Below are 22,121 nucleotides of genomic sequence, written 5' to 3' on the forward strand. Positions count from 1 at the left end.
TTTTAGGAAACATTGGGCTACACACAAATGCCAACATCCAACTTATTGGTTCCAGTATTAAGTATGTCCTTTAAAAAACAACTAAAAAACTAAGTACTTGTAAGCCACTTTCCACATACACAAAATTCATTAGAACAAAACTTAAAAAATGGGGACTGAAAAATACACATGTAACTTCACACAATGAATGATTGTTTTAAAGCCTTTCTTGGCAAATATCCAGTATTTCAATTAAATTAATGTATGTGGTCTCTGTTCTGTTTATGTGAATGTTTCTGTTATTAAATATGAGAAAAAGAGTCCTTGTAATCACAACAACTTTCCATAAGTCTCAATAAAGCAGTCAGTCTTAAAACTGCCTCAAGTTGAACTGTTCAATTAAAAGACTTATAGAATTTTGTATAGCATGCAATATTTACCATAAATATTTTATTATGTGGCTAAGATGACCAAAACAAAATCAAGAAACACCTGAATTCAAACTGCCAATCAATTTAATAAACTGGATGATCTATGTTAATGCCAAAGATTTTAAAATTAGCAATCAGTGAACAAATTTAATGATTTTTAAAACATGAAATATTTTAAATTTGATGTAAATGACATTGAAATCTATAATTGTACAATTTACACTAAGAACATAGCATCAACTACAGTGTAACTTATTGGACAAATAAATGACAAAGTTATACAAACTTCTACATGAAGATTCTATAGAGAAAAAAATGTTTTCATTAGAATGCATGAAGTGTATGATCTTTCAGGCTACCAATAAATTCAGACATCTCACAAATACCAGTACACACATTTACTAAAGATCCAAATGTATGTGATGATAGTTAATATAGAATGTTCTGTGACAGGTGCATTATAACAAGATCAACAATCTTATTAGAGTGAAATATAGTGTTCACATTGTTTGTTGCGATGATAATGAAATTCACATTTTCTGATTAGTGCACACACAGAGTAATGGCATATCTAATATTTATGCACACTTTTTATCTAGGATTATACTTATAAGTTATAAGTTGTATAAATCTTTACTTTAAAAAAAACAACATTCCCAGCATTTGTAAAATGTATAAACAATTCAAAATCTAAATAATTTCTTTTTAGTTACATGTTAGTAAACGATATTCAATACAAAATAGTATATACAGTATATACTAAAAATTTAAATTGCAACATGTGTGTTAAATTGTATATTTAAACACTAAACAAATGATCATTTTGTCTGATGTGTAAAGCTATTGCTGCATTATGCCCAGCTCATTATTGCACCTTAGGTACATATCCCTCATTCAGAACAACACAATTTCACAGAAATAAATTACATTGCTTTATCATTATGACTTCCCAAAAGCCACTCATCTTTTTTTTTTTGAGCAAGAATTTCTAATACAGCGAAAAATATATTTAAAACACTTGACAGTAATATGCTAGTACAGAAACAAAATAACATGGAAGACAACATTTCTTCAATGTTTCAGTATTAGATAAACTGCATAGTCAAATATAGCTGCTCATGAGATTTTTATAGAAAGAAATCTAACCAATAATTACAACATTAAGTGAATTACTTATAGCAAGGTGAAGTTTTTATATCAGAAACTAAAATAGATAATAGTTCATTAATAGATCATCACAAATTACATTTCACCCACATAAAGCTTATGGTATATTTTTAACATATCACAATTTTTATTTTTTTTTAAACACAAGTTTAGTATATCTTGGTCTCAAAAGAAAATGATATTAAAATCTTGTATCAATATAAATACCTATTTATATTAATATATAGAATTAGCCCACTAGCACAAATCCCTTAAAGTTTCAAAGTAAATATTTCAGTGAGATTGAATGTCTCATGCAGGCAGATCGAGGTAGCTGGCACCATCTGATGGTGGGCAGACAAAGAATGTTGCCTTCCTACCACTGGCAGTATATTTGGTCTGTAAATAAAATCAATCAAATGGGAATTACAAAAGAATTAAAAATTGATTAGATGTGGATATGTCCAAACATTCCTCAAGAATTTTCTGGACTATTTTAGTCTTAAGTAGAACAAGATTAAAAGTACTGGTATATAAAAATGACAAAGAAATGATTCTTTCAAATCTCAAGACAAGCATAATTAGTAATAAATTATGTTAAAGTATTGTAACAAGCGACCAAAGTTCATAGATTTGACATATTTTAACTTTAAAATAATTATTAAATTTGTATTGTTAGAATGCAGAATCACCTCACACAATTATTTTCTTGGGTATAAACAAGAGTGATGCGTAATCCTACTAATCATGAATTCATGATACAACTAGAAGGCACACTTTTGACTTACCACCTCTACACAATAATACACTTTTTAAATAAATATTTCTTGTTAAAAACTTTAAATTCTGCTGAGCTAAATTTAGGTAACCAAATTCTATAATAATGAAATTGCATCCTTTTTTAAATAAAAAAAAAAGGAGCATTTGATAGCATCCATCCCAAACCTCTGGGAAATAGCCTGCAACAAATATTCCAGATTCTGCAACATCTATTCAGCAAATCTAGCTGTTTCGTCAGAACAGACCATAGAATAATAAAGTTCAACATGGGGACAGTGAGAAAAGGGTATATCTTATCTCAATTTCTCATTCTGTCACGCTAGTCATGAACTATGTCACGAAAAAAAACAACATGATGAATCAGGCTGTATTCGGTATTCCCTGGAATGAACCAAACCAATTGATGGACCTCAACTTTGTAGATCTCCAGCATTACTCTGGAATACAATTAAATGTATACAAGAGATGACAGAGCCTCAAAGACATTCAAAATTGCCTCCAGATCTTTGATACAACCAAAATTATCATATTGGCTACAAGTCAACACTGAGCATACGAAACAAAGTTCACCTATTTAGGCAGCATTATCAAAAGCAATATTATAAGGTTTCATATCGATTAAAGAAAGCAAGATCAGTCTTTCAAATACTACAGCCTATCTTGTCAAATCAATTAAGACTATAGACCAAGATCCACATCAATACAATCATTTTTCTAATGGCCACTTACATTTGCGAGGCATGGAAGTTGTCCATAAGGGTCGAAAAGAAACTAAAGGTGGCTTAACAGTGATGTTTGAGAAACATCCTTGGAATAATATACCTAGGTCATGTCACTATTAGAGAAATCCTTTGCCACATGGGCATTCACCCCCCTAAGTGAAGTGGTGATCGAACTTTGAACTTCATAAGACATTCGCAAGACATCCTTAAACAAAATGAAACATTTACCAAAGTCAGCCATAACATGGAAGCCGAAAAGAGGAAATTGTAAACAAAGCCATCCATGTCTAACATGCCATTGCACCTTTTTAGAACACTTAAAATCCATGAGCACCAGCTGGGAAGAGGCAGTGACAGACCTTTGTGGAAAGAGATAGTCACGGATTGGTGTAGGAGGATCCAGGCCTAAGTAAGTACCGTAATCTAATTTAAAAAATAAAAAGAGCCATACACTGTCAGATGATTACTAGTACTTACATCCATGTGTTTTATAACTTTATCCACAGCACTGGCTTTAAGCAGGGTCACTGTGCAACCACCAAAGCCACCACCAGTCATGCGAGATCCATAGACCCCTTCATCTTTCATCTCCAGGGCAAACTCAACAAGCTGATCCAGTTCTTTGCAAGACACCTCATAATCATCCCTGCAGTAAACACACATTATTACAAACAAGTCATTTTGAAGTTGTAAGATAGATGTGACTAACAAGTATGGTACCAGATGCTTTTAGTGAATAAAGAGTTAACCTGATCTAAAAAAAAATAAAGTTTGATCAAGGTTACATCAATAAGAAAATGTACATTAAAAGAATCGCCTTACCTGAGTGAGTTATGACTAGCAACCATGTAATCCCCAAACCTTTCATAATCCCCCATTTCAAGTGCAGCAGAAGCTTGATCTGTACGTTTTATTTCTGTTATCACATGTCGAACCCGGCAAAATGTTTCTTTGTCAACTTCCCCTTTTTTAGCTAATCAAGAAGAAAAAAAGTGTTCCAATTACATTTAAATAACAGACAATCATGAGTTCAGTGCTTTTGTAGTTCTACCTCCCTCTGCTTTGGAGCAACTGTTTCTTTGTGTGTCAGTGACTTGATAAGAGAACGGAGATAGAATATTTGCACACAAAGTATTGGGTTACTAAATGAAAGGAGATAACATTGAATACAAGTTCATGAAACAATACCTTGTTCACTTTCCTCAATTCTTTCACGGGTAGCTACAAAATATAAAATTGAAGATTTTAAGCAAATAAGCTCTTAGCTCATGAATAGCTATTGGTTCTCAAATGAATTGGACATACAAATAAAAGTTGTGGATTCAAAGCTAATTCCCAAAGAAATGAGAATCATTTTGATAAGTACTGTTTCACCAGCCCACACTTCATCTCACAAAAGCTGAAACAATGAAGGACGCTACCTATGAAAAAGATTAATTAGAAGTCTGGCAGGTTGGATGGTTTGTTTCCCTGGTAACGTGTTGCTGTTAGGTGGTGGTGTCAAATCAGAGAGATCTATGGTTTGTGCCCTGGTAAGAACCATTCATAATTTCACCTTTTAAAAAAAAATTTCATTCAACATTTTCTCTCATCAACATTTGGTCCCTAGTGCTGCTTTTATGTAATACTAGCTGGATATGACCTGTGGTCTGCAGGTCCTAGTTTGGGTATTACAGATCTAGTGGATTTGATGACCTCTGGAATTTCATTAAAAACCATCTTAAAAGCATAATAGAAAATCATATACCAACTAAATACACATCAAACAAAATAAATAAATGCTGGTTTAATAATAGACTAAAGAAGCTTTGTAAACAGAAGGAAAACCTCTATAGAAAATTTAAAGAAACTAATGCAGAAAGAGTTTACAAAAAGTATATAAAAATTAAACACTTAACCCAAAAAATAAGCAGACAGCTGCAGAGTGAATACATAAACAATGTAATATCTAAAGATAACAAAAACCTATGGTCATACATTAAGTCTAAGAAAATGGAAACAACAGGCGTAGCGCCATTAAAAGATGAACATAACATAATACATAATGATAATGAAACTAAAGCAAACATTCTAAACAAATACTTTGCATCAGCATTCTCAGCCCCAGGAGACAAAGACATATTACTGAATTTGAACCAAGTAGACAACATAGAAGATATAGTAGTACAAGAAAATGGAATTCAAAAACTATTAGCCAACACCAAACCAAATAAAGCTTCTGGACCTGATGGTATTCCAGCTAGATTACTCAAAGAACTAAGTAATGAGCTAGCCCCAGTGTTCAAAATACTCTTTCAGGCTTCACTTAACCAGGGCAGAGTACCAAAGGACTGGAAAGAAGCTAATGTCACCCCCCTATTTAAAAAAGGAGAAGAATCTGACCCAGGGAACTACAGACCAGTATCACTTACCAGCATCACATGTAAAATCCTAGAACACATAATATGTAGCAACATCATAAACCACTTAGACAAACATAATGTCCTCACACCATACCAACATGGCTTTAGGAAATATAGATCATGTGAAACACAACTAATAGGACTAATTGATGATTTTTCAAAAGGTTTAGATAATAGTGAACAAATAGATGCTATCTTACTAGATTTTTCTAAGGCTTTTGACAAAGTTCACCACCATAGTTTGCTTAAAAAATTAAAATATTTCGGCATTAATGGTCCACTGCATCAGTGGATTAAAGACTTTCTGATAGGGAGAGAACAAACTGTAATAATAAATGGCTCTAAATCAACACCGATAACAGTAAACTCAGGTGTACCTCAAGGTACAGTCTTGGGTCCACTACTATTTTTAATTTACATAAATGATTTACCAAATTGCATTAGTTCAGGAACAAAAGTCAGATTATTTGCAGACGATTGCATAATATATAGAACAATAAAAACAACACAAGACACAGATATTTTACAAAGAGAATTAGATGAATTACAGAAATGGGAATCAAATTGGAGCATGTCTTTCCACCCAGAAAAATGTCAGTTGTTAAGAGTAACAAAAAAACTAAAACAAATTAATTCCACTTATCTTATTCATGGCAAACCAGTATCACAGACTAAAAACGCAAAATACCTAGGTGTTATAATAAATGAAAAACTATCATGGAATCCACATATTGATGAAACTACAAAAAAATCAAACAAAGCATTAGGATTTATTAAAAGAAATTTCTATAAATCAAATAAGAACATAAAACTAAAATGTTACTTAACCTTGGTTAGGCCAATAATAGAATATGCATCCTCCGTTTGGGACCCCTCAACTCAAGAAAACATTAAGAAACTGGAGACACAAAATAGAGCAGTGAGATTCATAACAAACGAATATTCACATTTGACTAGAGTAACACCTTTAGTAAAATCACTAAATTTAGAAAGCCTTCAGGACAGAAGGCTCAAAAGTAAAGTAGCAATCATACATAAAACACTGAACCATAATCTTCAAATACAAAAACAAAATTTAATAAAATACTCTGAAAGACACAAAGATAAAGGCACATTCCTCGTCCCATATGCTAGGACAAATTTGTACAAATACTCCTTCTTCCCTAGTGCTATTAGAGCATGGAATGGGTTGCCTGAGCTAGCCAGGAAAACCAGTGACTTGGCAGAATTTAAGTCATTGGTTAATATGCATGACTAAATGCATGACGCGTAGGACGTAATCATCTTCTTTTTTGAAGTAACGTCTGTATTATATAAGATAAGATAAGATGTAGATCTTCATTTCTAGATACATGTCAAACATGGAGAATGTTTCCTTCACATTATATTTTATTATGTCACGAAACTAAAAGTAGAGTGTGAAACTTGGTTTACCTGTTTTACAGACATATTCATATCAAATATAAAATTACCCAACTTGCTAAAGCTTTGTTCTTTAATAGAGATAAATTTAGGTATTTTTTTAAGCACTTCTTAGTTGTGGGAGGGACATTAAACATACACTACCATCTTTGCTATGATTTAAGGAACATTCATGCGAAGTTTTATCAAGATTGGTCAAACAGATTTGATTTCTATGCAGGACATACAGACATACATATTTTCAATTATATATTTTAGATGTATGCATGATTTAAAATGGAGGATAAAAGACTATTGTCCTTATTTTCCTTTAAGCACAATAACATCCTATTGTCAATATTTGTGTGACTATAATGCATATATACTAAATCTTCAACAACCTTCAAGGTCTAATTCTGTAGCATCTCTCAAGCTGGTAACTCCCAAAACTTTAGCAGCTGTCTCACACTGTTTCCTTCTTGTTGGGTACTCAGATCCAGTCAGTTCATGTTTGACATTGGAGTTGGTGACTAGTACTACTACATCAGGGTTAGACATTGGCACCAGACGTCCAATCTGAGATCTAGAAGATACGAAGATTTTGGAACAACAAGAATAAATTAATTTAAAAAGTGAAATTTTCTCACTAGAAATTTTAATAAAATTTAAACTTGCCTTTGAGCACACGCAAAAAATCATTAAAATTAAATGTTTGCTTTAAAACAATTAACTGTTAAGAGTGCACCTTGTGATGTAATTAGTTGTGTCATGCTGATAAGGGTAGAAACATACCGGTACCCAAGGTAGATTTTCATCAAAAGTGTTACACACAAAATAAATAATTTAGTCCCTTCTAAATACTCATGAGTAAATTTACAGAATAACCCAACCTAGATGGCAATGGTTAGTTTGAACCTTTCAAAGTCAATTGTAATGACTAAGAATAATAACTAATTTGGCTAATGCGTTTTTGTTTTAGTTACATAAATCTAATAACTAAAAAAGGGATTATTTAGCATTTAAATAATGTATTCCTTCTATATAACATAATACAACAAAATAAATATTTGTATAATTTTCTAAATGACAACTTTTTATTCTCTTAATATAATTACATGGAGTTCATTCTTTTTATTAAGGAAATATTATAGTAGGACTATCAGTATAAGAGCTGGAATAACTTTGAAACTTGTATAATTAATAATAACACTGAGGCATTAACTGTTGTACAAAATTAAGCACTACAGCAAAATCTTAGTGGACAGTAAGGCAATGTTTGAAATGAGGAGACTTGCTCTTACCGACAATCAATCAGCAGTGCATGGCCTTCTTTACCCATCATGGAAATAAACTGGTCCATGATGCCACAAGGCATACCAGCAAATACATGCTCAGCCTTCTGACACTTGAGAATTTTTTCAATCAGAGGAATGTCTGCACCCTCAGCACAAATCTGCTCCAGGAAAGTGTATGTTGCTACTTCTACTGAGGCTGAGCTACTGACTCCACCTCCAAGTGGCACAGATGACACAATCACAGCATCAAATGATGTTAATTTTCCTGTTAAGAAATTCAAACTTTAAATTAGTTATTTCAATATGTGATCATATGTATTGAAAAGTGTACAAGGTGTACTAATACAAATGTCATGTGCTTCCTTCTGACACATTAAGAGCACAGGGACACTATATTGTCATCTTCCCACATACTCAGAGAACTAGTCAATCCAATATCTTGTTATTGAATTAAATAATAATATTCAAACAGGCTCTTTCTTAAAGTGTCTGCAGGGATACTTTAAAATTCACAAGTTTTAAACTTCCACACATACATGTTTACATTTTAGCCAACACTAAGCTAGTGAGAAATGTTGAAAATCTGTTTTAGAAATGAATGTCTCAAATTTAAATTATGGTGTTCCGCACCACACAACCCCCCCCCCCTCCTTTTCATCATTTTTTAAGGGTAGTAAAAGATTACTGAGCTGTGACATGACACCCTTTTAAACCATTACTCTCAGAAAAATGAAGCTTACAGAATCTGATCCATAAGTCTACAGCTGCAACAATACCTTAGAGCCTTGTTTATTTTTTTAAAAGGGAGTTCTGAACTGAATAGAAGGAGTAGTTTTGATGTTTCTGCAGATGACTAGACACTGGTTCCTATCCCTCTTCCCCAATTTCTCATGTGAGGCAGGCAATGGTCTCAGCTTGTTGACTTTAAAATGTGTCATACTGACACAAGCAGCACTACAAAAAATAGCCTCACTTTCCTAAAAATGTCAGATAATCATTAGAATTGTCTGGACTTCGGGACATAAATTACTAATTTACAATGGCAGCTTTCAAGGGACACAAACTGCCTTTCTGTTTCAAAATAAATGTTAAGATTGCAGTGTTTTAAAACTAAATACATTAATCCCTTGTTTTTTTGCAGGAGATGCATTCCAAGACCACACCCGAAAAACAAAATTGCTACAAAGTAGAGAAAAGATTTTTTCTATGTATTTAACAAGTATTCAGAATTTAAAAACCCTCTGTGTACTGTTTAATAGTCATTCTAGAATGTTTTTCTGCTGGAACTATTGTGATATTAATCCTTAATCTTTAGAATCGAAGACATTGCCCTTTGTGAAATCCTACCAGTTTCTTTAAAAGAGTAATTTATATGTTGTGACTAAGCTTATTTAAATTTCACTAGGACGTAGAGAGGAACAATACATGTATTGTACGCAAGAAATACTTGTAAATTAAGTATATTGTCACTACAGGCTTAGTAAAGTATATGTAAATTTTTCAAAATACCTTAAATTTACACACAACAATAAAGGGATATATTTAGGAAAATAGTCAAAAAAATATTTTACAGCATACTAATAAAAAAAAAATTTCCATTTACACATCTACTCTAATACAATAAAGGATGCACATTATTCAAATTAGTAGCATATAAAAATAATGTATGAACCAAAAAGATGCGGACAAGGATTTCAAAATGAAATAAGATTTTTGCTCTGTTCTTTGCTGATAAAGGGCAATATATAGCAAAAGATATACAAGAAATTTGTGATTTTTTTTTATGGATTTGATGAACTATTTTGGCTATTCATTTTTCACAGTTTACATAGGTTTTTCCTCAATATATATAGCAGCTATAAGCCGCCTTGAAAAAAACTTGTAAAGTAGCAAATCTTCAAAAGATTAGCTTTGAAGAAGCAAGGGATTCTTATGTTTTTGATAAAATTATCTTGCTTACCAAATTTATAACTGAATGATGCAATATGTTAAATATCAAGCGTTGACACCATATGTTATCTATTTAAAAGTTTACATAAACTGTCATCTGCTTGACACTATCAGCCAGGTCAAGGTCAAAGTCGAAAGAAACAAAACGCCTTCATTCAATTAAGATAAAAACTACACAGAGAAAAACAGAACCAGGTCAAGACTAGCAGTGGAATTGTAACAAGGTCACTAGCATAGGCTGACAGTGTTATACTGGTACTAAAAAGTATTCATTCACAGACTCAAATTCTGAGAAAGACCTGAAGCTCAAAATTGTACAATCAGCTAAATAACATGTATCTATGTAGGTTTTAGAGAAATATTTAGAAAAAAAGACAACTTTTCCAAATTATGAACCATGTAGGCCTATGTAATTGATGTAAAACTATGTTCTACTGCATAAAATACACACTAATTTATTTAAAATGTTGACTATTATAATAATAAATGTTGCCAAGGCTAAATGTAGATTTTGTCATTTATTTTCAGTTTAATTACCTGTACAAACATATTTTTAAGAAATATGGTAATTCTCAGGCCATTAAGTAGAAAAGTTCAGAATAACATTAGCGAGTGATATTGTATTCTAAACACAAACATCTTAAAGTTTAATATAAGTACTGGTATTAACTAATCATAAAAAGTACTTGCTAAATATGTATACAATTTGTAGCCTAATTGTCTAGATTAAAGAATATATGAATAATAACTCGAGAGATATAAATTCTTTCTCCTTCAATATTGTCAAATGGAAATAAATAGTTTTGCAAATGACATTTCAATATTGCCCAGTATGCAAATATTTAGTATAAAAAGTTCTCTGTAGTTTTTTTTGACTCGTTACAGATAAATACATTTTTTTACTAAATTTAAAAAAGATTAATTGTCCATATCTAATTTTTTTTCTAAGCACTATTTATACCTTGTACTTTACAATTAGTGTGTCAACTTTAAACAAAAAACCATGAGCTACCTGGCATTTGTGCTGCAACACCCTTAACATAATTGCACCACTTTGGCTTCCCTGGTTTGATGTCATCCACACTAAACTCTGTGTACCAAGGCTCATCTGTGGAAACTGACAGGGTCTCAACACGACATACGCCAGAGGTTGTTGGATTACCAACTATGACAGTGACCATGGGCAGGGCCTTAGAAAAAAAGTAACCAGCATAGAAACATTTAAATTAAACAAGCATCTCTCTGTATGTCTGCTTTATTTTTATATATACCATATAATCTTAATTTTTTTCTATGTTTTTTAAGCCTCTTTATACACCATAATGAGAAACTAAAACCAGTTTCACTAGAATAGAATGTGTGAGCAAAACTATACAAGACATTGACCTCTCTAAATAGGTCAACAGTTTATTCAAATTACTGAAAGATAAGTCTTTAAAAGAGTACAAGACCACTTGAGCATGATTTCTTTTTACTTCCATTTCAAGATTTCACTTCAGTTTATCTTTTCAACCATTTAGAAAGCAAAAGATAATGTTCACTTTTAGATAGGCCTATTATCTGTTAGATTTTTTTTTAAGGTTGTTGATGTTTCTTTAAGTAAGAATTTTGACCTTTTAAAAACAAATTTAGAAGTAATTGAGAAATTCTACAAATAACAAAAATACACCAGTACTAGACGCAATGAATGCAATTAAAATGTGTACCAATGTAAAGTGTATAGAATATAGATCAAGAATAGTATGAATATCCTTCATTATAATTGATGATATGGATTGCATGTATAATCTTCAAATAATCACATATCCATTACAAATGAGGACTAGATGGGAACAGAATTTTGATTAAAAAAAAACTTTATAAGAAAAATGAACATTTTAATTCTAGTCTAGAAATAACTATTAACAGCCAAGTATTGTTTTACATATATACATATAATAATATATATACATAACAAAATACTGGGAAATGTCTGGAACTGTTTGGGAATAAGGCAAGGAAAATGTAATTTTGTATCCAGTACTAGATAATTTGGTTCTCATTCATTCAAAACAAAATTATAAACACTGCCCTCAAAGCTACTAAAGGTCATAATGTGAGTCCTCCCATCCATCAAATTCTATAACCAAAACTTTCTTGGTAGGCCCTATTCATAACTAGCACATTTATTGCTAACCAAAGCTGTTGTCTATATCATTGAACAAAGATAAGTGTTAGTCAATGTCAAGGAGTAGTGTTGTGAGTTTGACTGTCCTGTAGTGTCTGTAGTTGAGACAAAGGTTTATATACAAACAGACACAATGATACAATACAGGCAATGGACAACAGATATGATTATAGATCCTTACAAGTATCTATTGAACCATAAAAACAAATGAAAAAGAGTGAACGGGAGTATATATTAGAATGGGTCATTATCTACAATGAACAAAAAATAATTGTATACAGGTTTATAATCCAGAGGCCTATTTTAAATCAAGGTGTATTTCAATTAGGATTGAATGTACGGATACTTTCATGAATTTCATTAGCAGTTTAAATTTGTCCAGTTCCTACTAGTAACTATTTACCTGATCAAAATATCTTGAAAATCCAACTACCTACTGCATCATCTAGTGGTACTCGCAAATGAATGCATTTGTTTTTATGACTGCATTCATATAGAGGTTTTAAGTTGTATTTTTAGAACTAAGAGTACAGATATTAATGATGATATTCTTTTTTTTTTTCTAGTGACCATAGTCTAATCATTGATAGTCAAAATAGCAAAACATTTTAATGAAGGTGTTGTCTTAATAATGATACACAAGAACTAAAAGATGTTTACCATCTACAACAATGTAAAGGAGAAGAAAACTAAATTTTCTATTGTCTCTAAATTATACATTTAGTATAGGCGTACTTGTTAATATGGACCTAGATTTATGTTACAGTATGTACTATGTAGCTATAACTATGTGGACTACAGATCTAGATGTTGGGGTTTACTCACCATAGGAAAAACAAATCCATCGTTGTAATCAGTGTGCTCACCAATCAAGTTGACACGACCAGGTGCACGGGCTCCGATAGTGGGTTTGGATCCAAATCTTTTCTCAAAAGCTGTTGTAGCCTCATCAATTAGTTCACCAAGAGGACGAATTTGAGAAGCCATTGTGACTGTCTAAAAATGTTTATGGTATCAATATAGATTTAAATTTAAATATAGATAATCTAGACTATTGTATTTAGAATAGTAGATCTATTTAGATTTAGAGTAGAGGAGCCTACTGGACTAGATCTAATGATGATCTAATCTAATTCTAAATTAAATAGATCATCTTATACTAATACTGTAACTATACTGAAGACTTAGATCTAATAATTATTATAATAATAGTAATATAGTTATAGTTAGTCTAATATAGTAGTGACTATAGACTATATATAGTCAATATTATAGAATCAGTAGTACTAGCAGCAATAATTTTCAATAAAGCTGGCTAGAAGAAGAAGAATAGATCTACTAACAGATCTAGAATCTATTATTATTATATATTCTATATTATTCTATCTAGTCTTTGGAGTCATTTAGACTCTAGCTGGGCTGGTAAGGCTAGTTGTCTCTAGACTCTAGTAGATCTATTTTAATCTATACTATCTACTCTAGATTATAGTCTATAAAATAAGTAGTTAAGTAGATCTATCTATAGATATAGGCTATAGGCCTATAATAATATATTATATATATTATTTATTAGATACCTACTTCCTAGTCTAAATTTTAGTAAATTACTCTATATTAAGTCTAAATCTACTCTACTCTGGACAATAAATTGAACCGTATTCTCAATATAATTGTACTTATAAAGCTTCGAATACCTAGATCTAGAAAGTCTATAATCTACCTAATTTAGATTCTAGTCTACTGCCCACGGAAACTTCACCTCTGTGTAGACGTCGTCAGATGCGAGAATTTTTTTTTCTCGAGGAGCGACTTCGCAGTTCACTCTGCTGTTTTTTTTCCCGATGATGCAATGTTTACCAAACGAACTTTGTAAGGCCGCTTGTTATTGGTTGAAATGAGAGGCTAGGCCTCCGAAAAAGTGTTTGATTGGTCGAAAAACCACATCCAGCTACAAAAGGTGAAATTAGGTCGAGGGTGTGTTATTGGGACAAGGTTAAAAGTTAAAATGTACCGTCAAGACCGCAAAGTTGTTGTTTCTGTGATCTTTATTTTGGTGCCCCACACGTTGCCCAATTTTATGTATTAAATTCACAAAGACTATCCAAATGTTGTTTCTTGTAGCGCAATACGGTTGCGGTGTCTTACCAGGGACAGATTCGAGGACCACTAATTAATTCATTAACATGAAAGTGGGTCAAGAGAAAATGGAAACTATTTTCTGTTAGTTATGACATGTGTACGAGACTAATGTCTGAGGCGTAGCGAACTTTATAGATATACAGTGGCGTCACTAGGGGGTGAGGGTCGCACCCACTCGCTGGAGCGATCATCATACTACTGTTAGAATCGTGAAAGAACGATTTGATGATTGACTGCGATTGAAGCTCTTTGCTACCGCTCTTAAAATACAGATATAGATGCGCAGCTTTAATATCCTTCCCTAGTGCTATTAGAGCATGGAATGGGTTGCCTGAGTCAGCCAAGAAAACCAATGACTTCGCAGAATTTAAATCATTGATTAACATGCATGACTAAATAGACCTAGGAACACGCATGGGGCGTAATCATCTTCTTTTTTGAAGTAACCTCTGTATTTTATAAGAAGATAACAAGAGTTTAATGCTGGACTGCTTGGTCCCTTTAGCATTGAGCCAGACGGCAAGAGGTTTGAACAGAAATACCAAAACTAGAATAGGCCTACATCTTCAGGCAGCAAAGTTTAATTTTGAAGAAGCTACATGGGAAGGATAATACTTGAATTTTACAGTTCAAATGAAATACCGATGGGACTTAAGGAGCCTTTACCAGCCCTTTGATTAATTCTTCAACAGCTTCTTGCCAAATGCATATCAACGTGGTGTCTTTTGGAAGAAGCTTTTCAAAACTAAAGTGAGCCTGGTCTAACTGTTGTAATTAACGGATCATTGGTCATCGATAGATTGACATACGGACAAAGGGATTGGTAAATGACCAGTCTTTTAAATTTAATTCGGGACATACATTCATAAATACATACATACATACATACATATATAGTTCGTCCATCGTGGTTCGATGATGACCACTTTGTCATCCAGGGGGGCTGAGGGCTTTGCACTGGGGTTTTATGCTTCCTCATGTGGCTGGTGAGACCTATGTGAGCCCGCAATGTTCGGCCGCACAATGGGCAGGTTATTCCAGCTGGAGTTAGAGTCATTGGCCTTGCTTTTCTTCTCTGACGTTTTTCTTCTGCCAGCTTTGTTCTCTTTTCCTCAGCAACCTGTGCGCCAGTTTTCACAACGCGACGCCATGATGCTACATACATATATACATACAAACATAAACAACCATACAACAAACAGATAGACAAACAATCACACATACATAAATACATACATACATGCATACATACATGCATACATAGGGTCTATATACATACATACATACAAACATACATACATACTTACATACATACACACACACACATACATACATACATATATACATACATACATACATACATACATACATACATACATACATACATACATACATACATACATAGCCTACATACATACACACATACATACATTTACCTTACAATTTGCTTTCTATATATTACATGGATCTTTAAAACACTTTGTATGTGCCCAGCCCCTGTCCTAGATTTATTCCCCCACCTCTTGGTATCTTTTTGTCGTTGGGCTTGTTGAAAGCCACCAGTCAGCATATATCACTCGAAGTCTCCCACCAGGGTGGGTGTTAGGGAGATAGTAGAACTACGTCAGTCTATTAGTCCTTCACAACACTGGGAATCTAATCTTCTCACTGGGGAGCCACTACAGTCATATGACCTAGTTTCACAGTTCGACTACATTCTTTGTTACACTTTGTACATTGTAATGGATAATCTCTCTCTCTCTCTCTCTTTCTTCATTTACACTCTCAGCACACCATTTTTTTCCCTTCATATTTTAGTCTTCGTTATAAACTTTCTTCTTTAAATTTTGTTTGCTGTTATTATTCACACTTAAATAACAATGAAACCATAAGAGCCAGACGTTTATTTAAAAAAGCACAACCTATTTCGTGAAGTTAAATTTTAAAATAACAAGTTTTTTGTTTTGTTTTGCACATGCCATAAATATGCACAGCGAAGGGTACTTACTGCAGTATAAATAATGTTTGAGATAATCTAAAAGAAAAATGATTTCTTTTCATAATCGCGTAGCGATAGAGTGACCTACCAAGTAGGGCCTAGAACAAAAAATAATTTATGCTCGCAGGGCCTTTATACGTATACTCCCTAAAATTAGATTATGGATTAAATTATAATCATTCGATATAGTTCTTTTTATAGCAGTGTTATGATGTGCGTGTTTCCTAGGTAATAAGGATGAGAGGTTTAAATTAGCGATAGGTGCATGGTTATACACTGAGGATGATGAAATTGCAATAGGATATATATACATATATATATATATATATATATATATATATATATATATATATATATATATATATATATATATATATATATTGTTACGAATCTCACTATCCAGGTTCTCTGCAAACTGCACCATACACCACCAACTTAAAGAACTTGACAAGTCAGGGCTCCAAAATAACGTAAAGGTTTAATGTCCATAAATAACAGCCAATACTGTACAATTGGCAGCACGTAGAACAGTACAAATAGCTCTGCGATAACAAATATCTCTCCGATACCACCGTTCCGCCGTATCAAGTCTTGCACTGGCCTCTCCGTCTCGTTCCGGGCTTGCACTGGGTTCAACAGTTCGGGACTGACTTCACACACTTGGGCTCGTTGTGTCGGACTCGATCACAGACCAAGATCAAGACGCCGTTCGTCTCAACTGTACTTGACAGTACTCCGCACTGAACCGTCGTAATGCTCCGTACAGAACCACACCGTTGAACTGTGCTGTAGTCGACCGTGTTCTGAACTCCTGTCGTGAACCCGCTTTCTGAACCTTGCTGTATTGAGCCCCTTTTCTCGACCGTCTTGACTGCGACACCTCCTCTCTTATATAGGGTCCCTACTGGCCTTCTCGAACCGGACAGAACGCCCCTCGACGTTTCTAGGTGGTCAGATGACTATAACTCTCGTGACGCTCCTGAGCTCTGTTCACGTCGGCGATCCTTCCCGAACTGTCCTGTTGACGCTCGACTCGGCTGACAGTCGTAACTCGTCACGCTTGACCGCTCGTCTAGCGCTGGCCTGGGGCGATTTGCGTCGGCTGACTACACACACACACCACTACCTAAATCTGTGCCACCACCAGGTTTATAACAATATATATCGAAAGGCAAATGTAAAACGGCAGACAATCTAGAATCTAGAGCGTCTAAAGAGTATAAAGATATGTTTCAGTTGTGAGTTAGATTGTGTTTTGATATCAGTTTATTTCATGACATCTAGATCTCATTTCAAGTTAAATGTCTGAATATAATGTTATATTTAGGTTTTGGTCACAAGAGAAGTTTGTTGTAGTTATTTAATGTTTACTTATTAAAAATATAACACGCCTACATTTAGGCAGTGACCTATAGAGCTGAGTCTTGCGCACGGAGGAGAAATATTGCAGTACAAACACACACATATACATACATACACAATACACACATAAATATAGGCCTACATACTAATACTACATACATACAAATACTCTTTCTTCCCTAGTGCTATTAGAGCATGGAATGGGTTGCCTGAGCTAGCCAGGAAAACCAGTGACTTGGCAGAATTTAAGTCATTGGTTAATATGCATGACTAAATGCATGACGCGTAGGACGTAATCATCTTCTTTTTTGAAGTAACGTCTGTATTATATAAGATAAGAAGAAATAGGTCTAATACCCAGCTATCACTTTGAACAGTTTTCAGATTTCCATTTTTAGCGCCCCCGAAAGGGGAAAAGACGCTATCAGTTTTGTGTGAACTGTCTGTCCGTCCGTCCGTCCATTCCATTTAGATCTCGTAAACTAAAAAAAAATATAGTGAAAATCCGAAATCATAATATTTTAGACCATTGAAAGTTCTGATGCAACTTTTTCTTTTCTGAAAGCAAAAAAACTAATTTTTAAAATCAACTATGCAAGCAGTTGTTGTTTTTTCCCCATAATAATAGGCCTACACCTTTTTAAAGTTTTTATAGCCTTCACTGTTAATAGTAACAAACACGAGAGGCTTTTTAGTATGTGAGCTAGATTACCATTTATCATAATTTCAAAACATTTATGCAAACGGTTTTAGATTTTGTGTAGAAATTATTTTTTTTTACAATTGTATTGTTAAGTGAAGTAAGTTCTGTCATATTAACTACTACATTTACAAAAATAATGTTTACTTTTTTTTTTAAGACAAAAAAAAATTTAGTATGCACATATATGGAACATTATTTAAAACAACAATTAATAAGTAGTTTTTCGTATTATCGCGTAAACCACGATGTAGCCATACAGTAATGGAACACTATTATTATTAATTAAAAAAAAAAGAAATATTTTTTTCTTGAAGCTTTGAATAAGAGATTGACCTTTTACAAAACAAATACATAATCATCATAACACATCAAATAGGCCAGGTCCACATCGTACCTATCATTCACTTTCACCTATACCTTTGTCTGCTGGACCGTTGGAGCACCACACATCTGTCATCATTCTTTCTCCATCATTCTCTGTCATTTGCCTTTGATAGAATTTCATTCTGATATTCTTTCTGAAAATATTGAAACCTGCCTTTTTACCTGCCTTGGTGGACCACTTCGGGGGCCGATTTTGAGTTTGTGTTTCCACCCAAACTGTCTTTGTAACCTTGTTAAAAAAATGTTTCTCTTTTGTTTGTTTCCCTTAATGCCGGTCGTACAAGTTTTTGTGCTGCATCGACAAAACCCGTCAGAATAGCCTGCATCTGGAAATGTTTCACGTGTTTTGAGTTTTCATAGAGTCGGCCTCTATATTAGACCCAGTATAACCACCTTGTGCATAAAACAACATTTGTTTTAAATAATTCAAACTTTGGTCTCAAGGAAGAAAAAGAACGAGAGGTTTACAGCTAAACGAAAAACATAAAAAAAAAAAAAATAAAAAAAAAACAGAATTTTCAGTGTTGTAGCATGGACTTTTGTTGTTTTATCAGCAGAACTAGGTCACTTAGATAAGCCTCGACATTGACCTCAATTTTATGTTCTACAAATTCATTACTTTTGAGTGACACTGTTATGCTATATCTAGGCCTATATATAGTGTACGACTGTACGATGATGCAATTATACTGAATATGATTTAATATAAACAAGGCCTACACTGGTAGAGGTGTTGTGACAGTGTTGTCTATTCGGGTCCGGAGTTTGTGTACTGGTAGGAAGAGATGGACCTCTATTTTTATTTCTTTATTTTCTTATTCAATAAAGAAGGGGAGAAGACTGGCTTGAAAAGCAATAACAAGAAAACTGAGGTAATGAGAGCTAATAATACCCAAGAAATACCACTACAGCTCCAAGGAGTAAACCTATTAGAAACCGACAACTTTGTCTACATTGGAATAAACATAAACAAAAAAGGGGAGAAGAGGCTAAAACAGAAGGCTAAACATGTATTCAATACTCTACGACCGATCAGGCAGTCAAAAACAGTGTCTAAAAATAAAATCCAAATCTGCAACACAAATGTACACTCTTTCAATATTTCTTTATATAATGTAGGGAGAATTACAAATAACAAATAGCAAGACGGACAAGCTCCAAGTACTCACTAACAAATGTTTGCATGACATAATTGATGTTAGATGGCCTAATTGAATTTCAATCAAAAGTCTGTAGGAAAAAAAACAACAGCAAAAACCTGACAGAGCAAGAATCAGAAAACGGAAATGGGGTTGGATTGGGCATACATTGCGAAAAACAACCGAAACCATTGCAAAACAGGCGCAAGACTGGAACCCACAGGGAAAAAGAAAGACTGGAAGACCAAAGCAAACATGGATCAGTAGACCAAGAGGCAAAGATGACAGGATAGGTATGGACCCAGCTGAGGGGAATAGCCCAGAACAGAATCCGATGGCGAAGTGACTGTTGGCGCGATATGCCCCACCGGAAGTCAAAAGGATTAAGAAGAAGAAGAAATGTGTTTTAATGCTGGTTTTAATGAAGGGTCACCAGACGTCCTTCAAAATGAGGGCATTCCTTCTTTTTTTAGGGTGCCTACTTCCGGAAGGCATTGACCTAAGATGTAAAAATTTGCTCTATGGCTTATCTATGGATATTAATATTAGACCCTATCGTATGCTAGAATTCAATTCTTCATTTCATTAGGTGTAAACACTCGATTTATTCATATAAGATGTATTGTGACGCGCACAGTACCCAAGGGAACGAGGATTCGATAGAAACGGTGTTCAGTTGTTTCACCAGTGTTTTAACTTGAAATATTTGTAGGTCAGACAGAATATGGTGACTTTTGGGAGTGCTTCTTTCATAATCAGTGTTATATATAGATATGTATTTAAGGCTGTTCATTTGAAACCTGGTAGGCTAATTGGGGCTCCCCTCGATCAGCAATTTAATTTTTCTTTGAAAAAGTGTTTTCGCTTATCAGCGCACAGACGTGGTACAGTGGCTGAAAGAGAGTAGGCCTATGTAATGACTTAATCCACTTTGACTCGTTGAGAGGCATTGCTGGGACAAAGTTGACTTATAATCTGAGGAAAATATTGTTTACTCCGAAAGATATGCTTTACGTGGTTTTACAGCGTTTGACAGTTAACATATTTAAGCAATTGAAGTGTAAGTATACTTTTACCAAGCTTATATTATCAAGTCACTCTGTCTAGTCCACATTTTGAACAGGTTATTTCCCCAATTCCCATTCTCGGATCAAATTGAAACTTTGGACAATTAGTCGTAACCATATTTTGACGAGCAGGTAGGCCTAATATGGGTAACAGGGAATTGCTTTTCTTAGAAATCCACGTAGAAGTCGACGAGATCATGTAATTAAGGAACTATGATATTGAGCCATTACCATTTGTCGGACACCTAAGTTAATAGTAGAATATGCTTCCAAGAAAACATAAGGAAACTAGAACAGACGCAAAATAGAGCCTTGAGATTTACAGCAAACAAATATTCACATTTGACTACAGTAACACCATTTAAAAAAAAATCACTAAATTTAGAGAAACGACAACAAACATTCACATTTGACTACAGTTACACCATTAGAAAATTCACTAAATTTAGAGAAACTTCGAATCAGGACAGAAGACTAAAGATTCAAGTTAAAGTATTTAAGTAGCCAATAAAATATTAAAACGCTGAACCACAACATAAAAATTAAAAAAAAAAAAAAAAAAAAACAACCACTGGCAAGAGAGAGAAAGGTAGATAGAGTTGATAGAGAGAGAGAAAGAACGAGAGGGGAAGGGGAGAGAGTGTTGTCTAATAAACATTTAAAAACAAACGATGCAATATATGAGCCTCAAGTATTGTAGATATTTGTAAACCATAATAGGTCTATTATCTAGAAAGTTTTATACATAAAAACAGCCGACTTTTGACACTATAACCCCTTCCCTTCCTGGTTAAACCTCACCGCTGTTCCTTTTTTATTACTTGAATTAATAAAAAATTTGCATACGACAGCTAGTGTATTCACTGGACAAGCAAGTTACCCTGAAAGGTCACACTGAAAACGGGAATAAAAATAAAACGGGTTTTGGGTCAATAGCTACTTTCTGATGTCTGTTCGTTTTTAAGTGCGGAGATTTGGTCTAGAATGCTAGTTAAAGACCAACTGAAGAGGTTTTTTTCGAAATTGAGATAGCGATTGATTCAGACAGTAGATAG

The 22,121-nt window shown here is 33.6% G+C and overlaps 2 protein-coding genes across 6 annotated transcripts in view; both read right to left on the reverse strand.

Moving 5' to 3' along the window:
* The window catches only part of LOC106071269 (alkaline phosphatase-like), a 67,746-nt gene that overhangs the window by 1,533 nt on the left and 44,092 nt on the right, over positions 1-22,121 (reverse strand). The gene's annotated exons all lie outside the window — the stretch shown is intronic.
* Positions 477-14,126, reverse strand: LOC106071277 (galactokinase-like). 5 transcript variants are annotated; one of them, XM_013231343.2, is made up of 9 exons: positions 13,994-14,126; positions 13,099-13,269; positions 11,119-11,296; positions 8,163-8,421; positions 7,263-7,444; positions 4,247-4,279; positions 3,881-4,031; positions 3,536-3,704; positions 477-1,955 (listed from the first exon to the last, which is right to left on the reverse strand). In XM_013231343.2, exons 2-9 carry the CDS (start codon positions 13,258-13,260, stop codon positions 1,869-1,871), a joined length of 1,221 nt encoding a protein of 406 aa, XP_013086797.1. In that variant the 5' UTR covers positions 13,261-13,269; positions 13,994-14,126; the 3' UTR covers positions 477-1,868. The 5 variants fall into 5 exon arrangements, with proteins under 5 accessions (XP_013086797.1, XP_013086798.1, XP_013086799.1 ...); XM_013231344.2 differs by having other exon boundaries at positions 13,968-14,116; XM_013231345.2 differs by having other exon boundaries at positions 14,033-14,114.

Source organism: Biomphalaria glabrata, chromosome 13, assembly GCF_947242115.1.
Source record: "Biomphalaria glabrata chromosome 13, xgBioGlab47.1, whole genome shotgun sequence".
In the NCBI taxonomy this organism is placed as follows: domain Eukaryota; kingdom Metazoa; phylum Mollusca; class Gastropoda; family Planorbidae; genus Biomphalaria; species Biomphalaria glabrata.

What these genes read in the sequence shown, in the direction of transcription:
- LOC106071277 (XM_013231343.2), bottom strand. Translation starts at nt 13,260, where the DNA reads ATGGCTTCTCAAATTCGTCCTCTTGGTGAACTAATTGATGAGGCTACA. An exon ending in GCACTGCTGATTGATTGTCG is followed by an intron (nt 7,445 to 8,162) that starts GTAAGAGCAAGT and finishes CGTATCTTCTAG; the next exon opens with ATCTCAGATTGGACGTCTGG. An exon ending in AAGTTATAAAACACATGGAT is followed by an intron (nt 1,956 to 3,535) that starts GTAAGTACTAGT and finishes TTTTATTTACAG; the next exon opens with ACCAAATATACTGCCAGTGG.